Below are 13733 nucleotides of genomic sequence, written 5' to 3'. Positions count from 1 at the left end.
CTCCCACCTCCAAAGACATGCACCTGGGGATAGGCCCCTCCCACCTCCAAAGACAAGCACCTGGGGATAGGCCCCTCCCACCTCCAAAGACATGCACCAGGGATAGGCCCCTCCCACCTCCAAAGACATGCACCTGGGGATAGGCCCCTCCCACCTCCAAAGACAAGCACCTGGGGATAGGCCCCTCCCACCTCCAAAGACATGCACCTGGGGATAGACCCCTCCCACCTCCAAAGACATGCACCAGGGATAGGCCCCTCCCACCTCCAAAGACATGCACCTGGGGATAGGCCCCTCCCACCTCCAAAGACAAGCACCTGGGGATAGGCCCCTCCCACCTCCAAAGACATGCACCTGGGGATAGGCCCCTCCCACTTCCAAAGACATGCACCTGGGGATAGGCCCCTCCCACTTCCAAAGACATGCACCTGGGGATAGGTTGATTGGCAACACTAAATGGTCCCTAGTGTGTGAATGTTGTCTGTCTATCTGTGTTGGCCCTGTGATGAGGTGGCAACTTGTCCAGGGTGTACACTGCCTTCTGCCAGATTGCAACTGAGATAGGCACCAGCGCCCCTCGCGACACCAAAGGGAATAAGCGGTAGAAAATGGATGGATGGATTTTTTTCAATCCACAAACGTATGTTTGTAAAAACAAACCCATCCTTCCACAAACAATTCAGACATTTTCTCTCACTTTTTATTGCATAAAGATCTGGGGACATACATATAAAATAATCACAACACAATTATCATAATACAAAAGAGAGTAATAAAGATAATTAATAAAATGGATTACAGATACCCAACAAATGATTCAAAAAATCACACATCTTAAAATCATTCCCAAAGCCCAAAAAAAGTCTGCGGGCTATAGAGCGTTTTCCGTTCGGGCTCCAGTACTCTGGAATGCCCTCCCGGTAACAGCTTGCGATGCCACCTCAGTAGAAGCATTTAAGTCTCACCTTAAAACTCATTTGTGTGAAGACTCTTCTTCGGCATGGTAATGCCGGTGTGGTTTTCCCGTGGATGCGTCGAAGCAGAACACAGCCTAGGTAAGATATAAGGTATTTATTTGATAACAAAAGGCTATGAACAAAAATACTGGTGTAAAGAGAAAAAGTAAACAAAAGACGCTAGCGTGAAAGCTAGGATAAAACAAGGAAAACTAAAACTTGGTACGAGGACACAAAAGAGTAAACAAAACATTCAGCATGAAAGCTAGAAAATAAAGTGGCTTGGCGTGAGAGCTAGCGAGAAAATACATACATAGAATGATGAGAGTCGTCACTGTTGCGCGTGGGCAAATTAGGATCCGAGAATGAGTAAACAGAAAAGGTGAGCTTAAATAGGAGGGTGAAAATTAGTAGCAGGTGTGCGGGGCGAGACTAACAGGTGGACTGATGTGTAACCATAGTGATGGACAAAAACAGGAAATAAACGGGTCAGACTGAGAATGAAAAAACAAACACGTGAAGATCTGAGCAGCAGATCGCAACAATTTGTATACTCTAGCCTTTAAATAGACTCCCTTTTTAGACCAGTTGATCTGCCGTTTCTTTTCTTTTTCTTCTTCTATGTCCCACTCTCCCTTGTGGAGGGGGTCCGGTCCGATCCGGTGGCCATGTACTGCTCGCCTGTGTATCGGCTGGGGACATCTCTGCGCTGCTGATCCGCCTCCGCTTGGGATGGTTTCCTGCTGGCTCCGCTGTGAACGGGACTCTCGCTGCTGTGTTGGATCCGCTTCGGACTGGACTCTCGCGACTGTGTTGGATCCATTGTGGATTGCACTTTCACAGTATCATGTTAGACCCGCTCGACATCCATTGCTTTCCTCCTCTCTAAGGTTCTCATAGTCATTATTGTCACCGATGTCCCACTGGGTGTGAGTTTTCCTTGCCCTTATGTGGGCCTACCGAGGATGTCGTGGTGGTCTGTGCAGCCCTTTGAGACACTAGTGATTTAGGGCTATATAAGTAAACATTGATTGATTGATTGATATAAAGGTGATAATCTATGGGGTTATCAACAATTACAAGTACAAATAAGTAATACTTTTATATTTCAAACTGTCTAATCTATAAATGTAAAGATCATATTAAAAAGATTGTTACACAAACAACAATGTCACACATGAAATGAAAGTCTGGACAGTTTATGTCAAATCCTGCAGTTTTATTTGCTGCTGCAGTTCTCACCAGCACACTTGTGTTTCTTACACTGGTACTTAGAAGACAATCTTTCACCACACACACTGCAACTCAACACTTTCTCTCCTGGGTGTCTTCTCATGTGTGCTACAAGGTTTGATCGTTCACCAAAGCTTCTGTTGCAGATTGAACAGGAATGTCATTTTTCACCAGTGTGTGTTCTAGTGTGTACTTTCAAATATCGACTTTGTGTAAAACATTTACCACAGATTAAACAAGAAAATGGTTTTTCACCAGTGTGTCTTCTCATGTGGATTTTCACATCCTGACTTTGTGCAAAACCTTTACCACAGGTTGAACAGGAAAAAGGTTTTTCACCAGTGTGTGTTCTCATGTGTGTTTTCAAATGTTGACTTTGTGCAAAACCTTTACCACAGATTGAACAAGAGAAAGGTTTTTCACCAGTGTGTGTTCTCATGTGTTTTACCAAACGTGAACTTTGTGTAAAACCTTTACTACAGAGTGAACAAGAAAAAGGTTTTTCTCCAGTGTGTGTTCTCATGTGTGTTTTCAGACGACAATGGTATTTAAAGGTTTTGTGACAGGTAGGACATGTGAAGTGAATGTTGTCAGTGTGACATGTTGCATCATCTTTAGAGTCTTCATCATCAGTGTGAGGAGAGTGTGACGTTGTGTTCTCACTATCTGATCGTGGAGCTAAGAGCTTGTCTGCTTGTGATCCTCCACAGTGGTCTCCATCAGCTTCTGTTGTCATGTGTTGTGTTGAGCTGCTGCTTGGAGGCTCCCCCCCTCCCCTCTCCTCACTTTCACCTTTCACCTCATCATCTTCACTCTTCACAGGGACACCAGTCACTGGGAACTCCTCCAACCATTTAGGCTGACTGATGCCCTCTTCCTCTCTAATGTGCGGCGGCTCTTGGTCCTCCTCTTCCACTTTAAAGTAGGGGGTCAGTGGGTCCTCCTCTCCCTTCTTAATGTGAGGGGTCAGCAGGTTCTCTTGCCCCTTAAAGTGAGGGGTCAGTGGGTCCTCCTCTCCCTTTTTAATGTGAGGGGTCAGTTTAACATTATGGGTCTGTGGCGTCTCGTCTTCCTCTTTAATGTGTGGGGGCTGTGGCTCCTCTCCTCCCTCTTTAATGTGTTGGGAGTGTGGTACCTCTTCTTCCTCAAGTACGTTGGGGGACTGTGGTTCCTCCTCCTGCTCATTGGGAAGATGCTCTTCTTTTAGGTCTGTGAGACAGGTGAAAACAAACATTCTTTAGAAAAGTCCAGCTTTGCTCAGTCACATGAGACATTGTCCTGCACCAAGAAATGATTTCGCAATCTCATCAGTTTCCCCTCACAGCAGTCAGGGTACTTCCAGCTGACACATGAAGAAGACTTTCAGGGGAATGCCTTCCCAGGCTAAAATCCAATCCACCTTATTCATATAAAAACATCCTCAAATTAATTCCTGCAATCCATACTAGTGTGCTGTTGTCCCTCTGAATAAGTCATACACACACAGGAAATAATGTACCACATGCCAGCCTCCACGCAGTAGTACTAGTGATGAGCTCCCCCTGCTGGTGGACTATAATTACTGTCATTTTCACATTCATCTTTAGAGACATGTCTGCTCTAAAAACCACTTGAGCACAATCAACATGTTGGCCAAAAACAATGACATCTGTTTTGCTTTCATTTAGATAGTGTCACCACGGTTAAACTGGGAAGAAGTAATCAGATTACTGACTACTCCTTCAAATTATAACTTGATTACCTTATTATGGGGCGGCATGGCGTAGTGGGTAGAGCGGCCGTGCCAGAAACCTGAGGGTTACAGGTTCGCTTCCCACCTATTGACATCCAAATCGCTGCCGTTGTGTCCTTGGGCAAGACACTCCACCCTTGCCCCCGGTGCCACTCACACCGGTGAATGAATGACAAATGAATTATTGGTGGTGGTCGGAGGGGTCGTAGGCGCAAACCGGCAGCAACGCTTCCGTCAGTCTACCCCAGGGCAGCTGTGGCTACAGATGTAGCTTACCACCACCTTGTGTGAATGAATGATGGATTCCCACTTCTCTGTGAGCGCTTTGAGTATCTAACAATAGAAAAGCGCGATATAAATCTAATCCATCATTATTATTAATAATAATAATTGTAAAAAAAATATTAATTTAGTGCGTTTCTAGACACTCAAATTGCATTAGTGTGAGAACTGGAAAGGCACCATACAGTCCACGCTTTCAATGTGGTAAGCTACATTAAATTAAAATAATACTAATAAGTAGATGAAGCAATTCCTGAAAGAATTGTGTGTGAATGCTCCAATGCTGAAGTTGAACTGAAAGGTTGACAGAATGTAGTATGAACGTAAGAATAGTTTGAATGTTGGAACGATTTGATTTTGTAGAGTTTGAATTTCGGGAAAACCGGGATTTTTTAAAGTTCTTAAACCAACATGCTTTTTTTGTCCTGACTCAGAGGAATGTATTGACAGTGGAACGGTTGAAATGGGTTGAACAATGTGAAAGGAGTCATTGCACTAAAGAAGGTTGGAAATAAGGTTAGAAAAATATGAGAATTCCTGGAAATTTGTTGAATGTGGAAAACTGGTTGTTTGAATTTCCAGGATGAATTTATTGGGTTGAAGGTGGAATGGTTTGAAACATGTGGGAATTGTGGAAATTTGAAAAATGGATAATTAATTTTGAATGGAGAAAATGCCCCTAAAAACGGGAATTCCAGAAAATCCAAGAATTTATTTTAATAAGTGTTGAAAGAGAGCACACAATTCCTGAACACACTGAATATTTTGAAGTTGGAACGGTTTGAATCAGATGAAAAATGTGGGAGTTGTGGAACTTTCATTTTATTCCTTTCAATGGGAATTTCATGGAATTTTTGGAGATTTTCGGGGAAAGCGGGAATTTTTTTGGAAATGCTATAAAATGTGAATGTTCTGAATGAGTTGAAATGGTTGGTGTTGGAATTATTCAAATCAGTTGAGAAATGTTGAAGTCGTAACATACTTAATTGAGAAATGGTTTTATGGAATTCCTTGAATTTTGGGAACACCAGGATTTTTTTCAATTCAAAAAACAAATTTGTTTTCTGTCCTGATGGAAAGGAATGATTTGACGGTGGAACTGTGAAAGTGGGTTGAAAAATGTTGTAATTTCAATTTCCAGAATTAGTGGAATATGTTTGAATCGGTGTAAAAATGTGGAAATGGTGGCATTTTGAAAAATGGCTCATTCATTTTGAATGGGGAAAAATGTCACGGAAAACGTGTAATTCTGGGAATTTTTGGAATTGGTCAAGGGAAAGCCCGTGATTACCGAATAGGCTGAACAGTTTGAGGTTGGCAAGGAGTGAATTGGATGAAACATGTTGAGGTTGTGGAACTTTGAAAAATGTACCATTATTTTCAATGAGAATTTCAGGAAAATTTGGGAATTTTGGGAAAAGCGGAATTCTTTTACAAACCCCGTTTCCATATGAGTTGGGAAATTGTGTTGGATGTAAATATAAACAAAACGCCACAATCAGTTGAATATGCGACAAAGACAACATATTTGGTGTTCAAACTGATAAACATTTTTTTTTTGCAAATAATCGTTAACTTTAGAATTTGATCCCAGCAACAGTGATCAAGAAGTTGGGAAAGGTGGCAATAAATACTTATAAAGTTGAGGAATGCTCATCAAACACTTATCTGGAACATCCCACAGTTGTGCAGGCTAATTGGGAACAGGTGGGTGCTATGATTGGGTATAAAAGCAGCTTCCATGAAATGTTAAGTAATTCACAAACAAGGATGGGGCGAGGGTCACCACTTTGTAAGCAAAATGTCGAACAGTTTTAGAACAACATTTCTCAACGATCTATTGCAAGGAATTTAGGGATTTTACCATCTACGGAGCGTAAAATCATCAAAAGGTTCAGAGAATCTGGAGAAATCACTGCAAGTAAGGGATGATATTACAGACTTTTGATCCCTCAGGCGGTACTGCATCAAAAACCAACATCAGTGAGTAACGGATATCACCACATGGGCTCAGGAACACTTCATAAAACCATTGTAAGTAACTACAGTTGGTCGCTACATCTGTAAGTGCAAGTTAAAACTCTACTATGCAAAGCCAAACCCATTATCAACAACACCAAGGAACGCCGCTGGCTTTGCTGGGCCCGAGCTCGTCTAAGATGGACTGATGCAAAGTAGAAAAATGTTCTGTGGTCTGACGAGTCCACATTTCAAATTATATTTGGAAACTGTGCACGTGGTGTCCTCCAGAACAAAGAGGAAAATAACCATCCAGATTGTTACAGGAGCAAAGTTCAAAAGGCAGCATGTGTGATGGTATGGGGGTGTATTAGTGCCCAAGGCATGGATAACTTACACATCTGTGAAGGCACCATTAATGCTGAATGGTCCATACAGGTTTTGGAGCAACATACGTTGTCATCCAAGCAACGTTATCATGGACGCCTCTGCTTATTTCAGCAAGACAATGCCAAGCCACGTGTTACAACAGCGTGGCTTCGTAGTAAAAGAGTGCGGGTACTTTCCTGGCCCGCTTGCAGTCCAGACCTGTCTCCCATCGAAAATGTGTGACACATTATGAAGTGGAAAATAGGACAGCGGAGACCCCGGACTGTTGAACGACTGAAGCGCTACATAAAACATGAATCGGAAAGAATTCCACTTTCAAAGTTTCAACAATTAGTTTCCTCAGTTCCCAAATGTTTATTGAGTGTTGTTAAAAGGTGATGAAACACAGTGGTGAACATGTCCTTTCCCAATTACTTTGGCACGTGTTGCAGCCATGAAATTCTAAGTTAATTATTATTTGCACAAAAAAAATAAGTTTCTCAGTGTAACATGACATATCTTGTCTTTGCAGTCTATTCAATTGAATATAAGTTGAAAATAATTAGCAAATCATCGTATTCTCTTTTTTATATATTATTATATTTCATTATATTGTTCATCTGGACAATAAAAACTATTATTACTGATGTGGGAGAAAACATTTGTATCTGGATCTATAAATATAAAGTTTATGATTTTGAACATCAAATATGTTGTCTTTGTAGTGCATTCAACTGAATATGGGTTGAAAAGGATTTGCAAGTCATTGTATTCCGTTTATATTTACATCTAACACAATTTCCCAACGGCTTCACGGTGGCAGAGGGGTTAGTGCGTCTGCCTCACAATACGAAGGTCCTGCAGTCCTGGGTTCAATCCCAGGCTCAGGATCTTTCTGTGTGGAGTTTGCATGTTCTCCCCGTGAATGCGTGGGTTTCCTCCGGGTACTCCGGCTTCCTCCCACTTCCAAAGACAATCACCTGGGGATAGGTTGATTGGCAACACTAATTGGTCCCTAGTGTGTGAATGTGAGTGTGAATGTTGTCTGTCTGTCTGTGTCGGCCCTGCGATGAGGTGGTGACTTGTCCAGGGTATACCCTGCTTTCCGCCCGATTGTAGCTGAGATAGGCGCTAGCGCCCCCCGCGACCCCAAAAAGGGAATAAGCGGTAGAAAATGGATGGATGGACAATTTCCCAACTCATGGAATTGGGTTTTGTAACACAGTGGTGAACATGCCCTTTCCCAACTACTTTGGCACGTGTTGCAGCCATGAAATTCTAAGTTAGTTATTATTTAAAAAAAAAAAAAAGTTTATGAGTTTGAACATCAAATATCTTGTCTTTGTAGTGCATTCAATTGAATATGGCTTGAAAAGGATTTGCAAATCATTGTATTCCGTTTATATTTACATTTAAGACAATTTAACAACTCATATGGAAACGGGGTTTGTAGAAAATGCTAAAATATGTGAATGTTCTGAATGAGTGAATGGTTGGTGTTGGAATTTTTCAAATCAGTCGAGAAATGTTGAAGTAGTAACATTTTTTTGTTGAGAAATAGTATTATGGAATTCCCGGATTTTTGGGAAAACCAGGAATTTTTCCAGAGAAAAAAACAACTTTGTTTTTTGTCATCATTAAGAGGAATGATTTGCCGGTGGAACGGTTGAAGTGGGTTGAAAAATGTGGTCGACACAATCAAGGGTGAAAAAAGGGTTTGAAAAAACGGGAATTTTGGGCATTCTTCGAAAAAATTGGAAACTTGGAAAAATGATAGTTTGACTGTCCAGGTTTAGTGAAATATGTAGAAGATGGAATGATTTGAGTCACTTGAAAAAAGTGGAAATGGTGGAAGTTTGAAAAACAGCCAATTCATTTTGAACGGGAAAAATCACTAAGCAAGTATTTATTCTTGTTTCAAGCTACTTTAGCGGCTAGCTTAACTATTAGCTTGTCCGTCCTTTGTGTGTAACATGTTTAGCCATGTTCTACAGTCCTTCAGTGATAATAATACCTGTAGGAAATGTAATGTATTTGCTGCAATGGAGGATGGTTGAAGGTGTGATGTAAGAAGACACAGTTCCACTGCTCATCGTGATTATATTATATATTCCAAATGTATTTTTCCTGTTATTAATCAAACATTAAGTTAGTAAAGATGTGAGAGTAAGAAGTCAACAAACCTGTTCTGTGTGACACAACTTGATGTTTCTTGAAAACAGCGTCCAGTAGTTGATAGTTTTCCTCTTTTGTTCTAGAAAGTTCCGCCTCGTATTCTGCTATCGTTCTTTCTAACACTACAAATATTTCTTCAACAGCAGCAGTTAGTCGCTGATCCACCAACGCTCTCAACATTTGTAATGTAGACATTTTCACATAATCACAACACTTTACTCTCACACTTGATCTCTACTTAGCGATGTGTTGATAACTTCTGTGTCTTCTGTTAGCAGCTAACACGCTAAGCTAACTAGCGAGCTAAGCTAACGAACAAGCAAAGATAGCACGAGAAGCGGCACAGTGCTTCTAGCGCATCGAGACGACTTTATCCTTAACTATAGAATCAAATATGTATTTTATACGACGTAAATATTTCAAACTGGAGAACAAATAATAAGACTGACTTATTAGCGTCCAGCTCGCTTCTTCTTCTTATTCTTCTTTTGTTTTTATGGCAGTTGGCAAGCAACCTTCTGGTGTGCATTAGCGCCACCTAATGTAATGGAGTGTGGACCGAGTTGGATCCCTACTCTATATTCTTTTACTTAACCCAGTGTTTTTAAATATGTGTATATTGCTTTGTATCCTATGTTTTCTGAATGCAATCCTAATATATCTCCCACTTCTAACCTAATATTTTCTTTTGCTAACTTATTTTCCAGTATTTCTCTTTCTCTATTATATTTCCTACATTGTATTAAGACATGGTCAACATTTTCTATCTGGTGGCAAAAATCACACAGCCCTGTAGTATGTTTGCCTATCAATTTTAGTGAACTATTTAGATATGTATGTCCTAATCTCATTCTAGTAATAATGTCTTCTTCTTTCCTATTTCTACCCCCTCCTCTCATGACACCTACTTTCCTCTGGACTTTGTAAAACTCTCTACCTTTTGTTTCCTTATTCCAATTATCCTTCCACTTTTTATTGTGTTCTATCTTAATGATGCTCTTCACTTCTTCTTTACTGTGCTTCATCTCCATGTTTACTTCTGTTTTAGTGCTTGCTTGTTTTGCGTATCTATCAGCTAACTCATTTCCCACAACTCCTACATGAGCAGGAACCCAGAGAAATGTTACCACACCTCCCGCTTTATTTATTCTGTAGATTGCCTGAACTATTTCATAAACTATATCTAGTCTTATTTCTGATGTTATGTTTTTTATGCTCGTCAATGCACTGCTGGAGTCCGAGCACACGACTACTTTCCTTGCTTTGTTTTCCTCTATCCAGTTAACTGCCATATAAATTGCCACCAATTCCCCCGTAAAAACAGATAGTTTATCACTGATTCTTTTATTGAACACTATATTTCCTTGTGGGATAACTGCAGCAGCTCCCACTTTACTATTTATAGTTTTTGATGCATCTGTGAATATCATGATATTATCAAAAAACATTTCCTCAATCCAATGTTCTATTTGGTAACTATTTAAATGTCTATTCTTCAGTAACTGCATGTTTACCTTTGGGTTTTCATACATCCACGGTGGTATTGCAGGAATTGGTACTGTAGGGTTAACTTTAATATTGTCAATTTGTGCTTTGTTACATATATCTCCTATTATCCACCCAAAACTATTCATTTTTTTCTTTTCTTTTTCTTGGCAATTTATTAGCACTTGATGGGTTGGATGTCCTTGCTTGGATCCTTTGAAGTTTTCCCAATAAACCGCTGAGAGTTGATCTCTCCTCTTGTCCAAAGGTTTTTCATTCATTTCTACTTGTAATGCTGCCACTGGAGTAGATTTAGTAGCTCCACAACATAATCTTAACGCCTGCGACTGTATCCGGTCTATTTTCTCAAGTAGAGTTTTTGAAGCAGATTGATAAATAATGCATCCGTAGTCAATAACAGATGGAATTAAAGTGATATATATTGTTTTCAATGTCAACCTATCAGCCCCCCAATCTTTACCCCTCAAAGCCCTCATTATATTTAACACCTTTTTACTTTTCTCCACTATTTTGCTGATGTGGGTTGACCAGTTAATATTTTTATCAAACCATATTCCTAAATATTCAAATACTTGTACCTCTTCTATGTTTTCTCAATAGAGTTTTATCAGAGGGGTTAGTGCGTCTGCCTCACAATACGAAGGTCCTGCAGTCCTGGGTTCAAATCCGGGCTCGGGATCTTTCTGTGTGGAGTTTGCATGTTCTCCCCGTGAACGCGTGGGTTCCCTCCGGGTACTCCGGCTTCCTCCCACTTCCAAAGACATGCACCTGGGGATAGGTTGATTGGCAACACTAAATTGGCCCTAGTGTGTGAATGTGAGTGTGAATGTTGTCTGTCTATCTGTGTTGGCCCTGCGATGAGGTGGCGACTTGTCCAGGGTGTACACCGCCTTCCGCCCGATTGTAGCTGAGATAGGCGCCAGCGCCCCCCGCGACCCCGTAAGGGAGAAAGCGGTAGAAAATGGATGGATGGATGGAGTTTTATTTGGAGCTTGTTTTGTACTTTCCTTTTTGTAAAATGTATGACTTTTGTCTTTCCAACAGAGAACCCCAAGCCGTCCCCCAGTCTTGAACATTATTTACCGCTTTTTGAATCTTCTTTTCTATATGATTTGTATTTCTACCTCTCTTCTATATGATGTGTATTTCTACCTCTCTTCCACATCACTCCATCATCACAAACAATGCCACCTCCACTAACCCTTCCACTTCACTAAAAACTTCATTTATCATGATGGAAAATAGTACTGGACTTATTATAGTCCCTTGTGGGGTCCCATTTTCCACTTCGTATTCTCTGCTATATTCATTCTCTATTTTTACTAATAATGTTCTACTTGTTAAAAAGTCTTTTATCCATCTGTACATTCTTCCTCTAATCCCAATCTTATTTAGTTTCATCAGCAGCCCCTGTTTCCACAACATATCATACGCTTTCTCTATGTCAAAAAATACCGCAATTCTACTTCCTTTATTTATTTGTCCCTTTCTAATTTCCTCTTCCAGCTGCACTGCTGGGTCATTTGTGCTTCTTGCTTTGCGAAAACCACTTTGGTAGTTTTTTATCATTTCTTGTGACTCTAAATAATATATTAATCTTTCATTAATCATTTTTTCCATTACTTTGCCCAAATTTGAGGTCAATGCTATCGGCCTATAATTTCCTGCCTCTTCCGGATCTTTCCCTGGCTTGCATATTGGAATTATTACAGCTGTTTTCCACTCATCTGGTCATTTTCCTTCTTCATATAACCTATTATATAATTTCAAGACCACTTCTTTGCCGATGCTACCTAAGTTTTTGATCATTTGATAACTCACCAGGTCTTTCCCTGGCGTCGTATTTTTAACTTTTTTTAAAATTGGAACCATTTCATCCAAAGAAAATGTCATATCCATAGTGTTGATAAAACTATTATCGTTGTCTTCCTTCATTTCCTCAATATGTACACTAATTGTTTCTTCTCTCTTTTGTTTTTCTACATTTCTCAAATGATCATTACTGTGCACTTTAACAAAGGTTTTTGCTAAAAGTCTGCTTTTTCTTTATTTCCTCCCACACTCCGCATTCCATCTTTCATCACATGATGTTTATGTTCTTTTCTGAGCCCTGACATTCTCTTGATCATTCCCCACACTTGGCTTAAAGGAGTAGTTCTATTTAGTGTTCCACAAAACGTTCTCCAATGGTGTTTTCTTGTTTTTTTAATAACATACCTTACTCTAGCTTGATGCCTTTTATATTGGATCATGTCTTGGAAATGATGTGTTCTTCTCAGTATTCTAAATGCTCTATTCCGTTCTTGTATTGCATCTGTGCACTCTTGTGTCCACCACGGCACTATCTTCCTTCTTCTCCCTATACTATTCCTTGGTATGCTCTGTTCGGCTGCTTCTATTATGCACCCCGTAATATCTCTATTTAATTGTTCAATATCTTGATTTATATCTACTTCCTTTAAAGTTATGTCGGTAATTTCCCTACATTTCCCCAGTCACCATGATTATACTTCCATCTTCCTTCTATCCTAGTGCTTTCTGTCCTATGATTTCTGTTTATGTGAATGACGATTGGATAGTGATCACTTCCCATTGTGCTGTATTTATTTACTTCCCACTCCACCTTTCCTGCTAACCCTTGTGACACTAGTGTTAAATCTATTGCTGTTTCTTTACCCGTGACGACATCTAACCTTGTTCCCCACCCATCATTCACACACACCACTTCCTTTTCCTCTAAAAGTGCTTCCAATGTTTCCCCATTCCAGTCATCCCTTTCACCCCACATTGTGCTATGTGCATTAAAGTCACCACACCAAATAATATTGCCACTCCAGTGCTCCATTATTGTTTCTAGTTGGTGAATTTCTAATTTCTTGCATGGATTATAGAAGTTTAGTACTTTGTATCTTTCTTTATTATTCCATACTTCTACCCCTACTATTTCTAGTTCTTGTTTTAGTTTTAATATTGAATAATGCATATCTTCCTTAATAAATATGGCACATCCTCCTCCTTGCCCATCATTCCTATCTTTACGTATCGTTATATATCCTTTTATTATAAAGTTTAATTTTGGCTTCAGCCATGTTTCTTGAATACATATTATATGTGGTTTATTTTTCATATCATTAATATATCCCTTTAATTCCTGTCCGTTTGCTATCAAACTTCTGGCATTCCACTGAACAATTAACATGGCGTTGGATTGTGGTCACATGACTCGGTCTCGTCTACTCTCTGTAGCTCACCTTGCACCTGTTCCCAGGATAGTTCTTTTAAATATAAAAACTTTGCTGCTGCTTTGACAATTATTTTGATTTTCTCAGTCTTGTTTCTAGCCTGTTCTGTACAGTTTATTACGTAAGCCAGGAATACAACTAGTTTGTCCATGGAAATTCCTGTATTTGCTGCTTCTTGTTTTTTATTTCTTGAACTATTTTCACTTCTGTCCTGTTCTGCACTTTCTTGATTTCTTATTTGAACTGCCTCTGCGTATGTAATATTTCTTTCAACTCTGA

General features: G+C 39.9%; 1 protein-coding gene across 1 annotated transcript; it reads right to left on the bottom strand.

Moving 5' to 3' along the window:
- Positions 1 to 2154: 2154 nt before the first annotated feature.
- On the bottom strand, positions 2155 to 9225 carry LOC133545209 (oocyte zinc finger protein XlCOF8.4-like). The gene is made up of 2 exons (XM_061890601.1): positions 8715 to 9225; positions 2155 to 3398 (listed from the first exon to the last, which is right to left on the bottom strand). Exons 1-2 carry the CDS (start codon positions 8899 to 8901, stop codon positions 2350 to 2352), a joined length of 1236 nt encoding a protein of 411 aa, XP_061746585.1. The 5' UTR covers positions 8902 to 9225; the 3' UTR covers positions 2155 to 2349.
- Between the last annotated feature and the right edge of the window lie 4508 nt (positions 9226 to 13733).

The sequence above is a fragment of the Nerophis ophidion genome, linkage group LG28 (assembly GCF_033978795.1).
Source record: "Nerophis ophidion isolate RoL-2023_Sa linkage group LG28, RoL_Noph_v1.0, whole genome shotgun sequence".
Lineage (NCBI taxonomy): Eukaryota > Metazoa > Chordata > Actinopteri > Syngnathiformes > Syngnathidae > Nerophis > Nerophis ophidion.
This window is presented reverse-complemented; position numbering and strand designations above follow the sequence as displayed.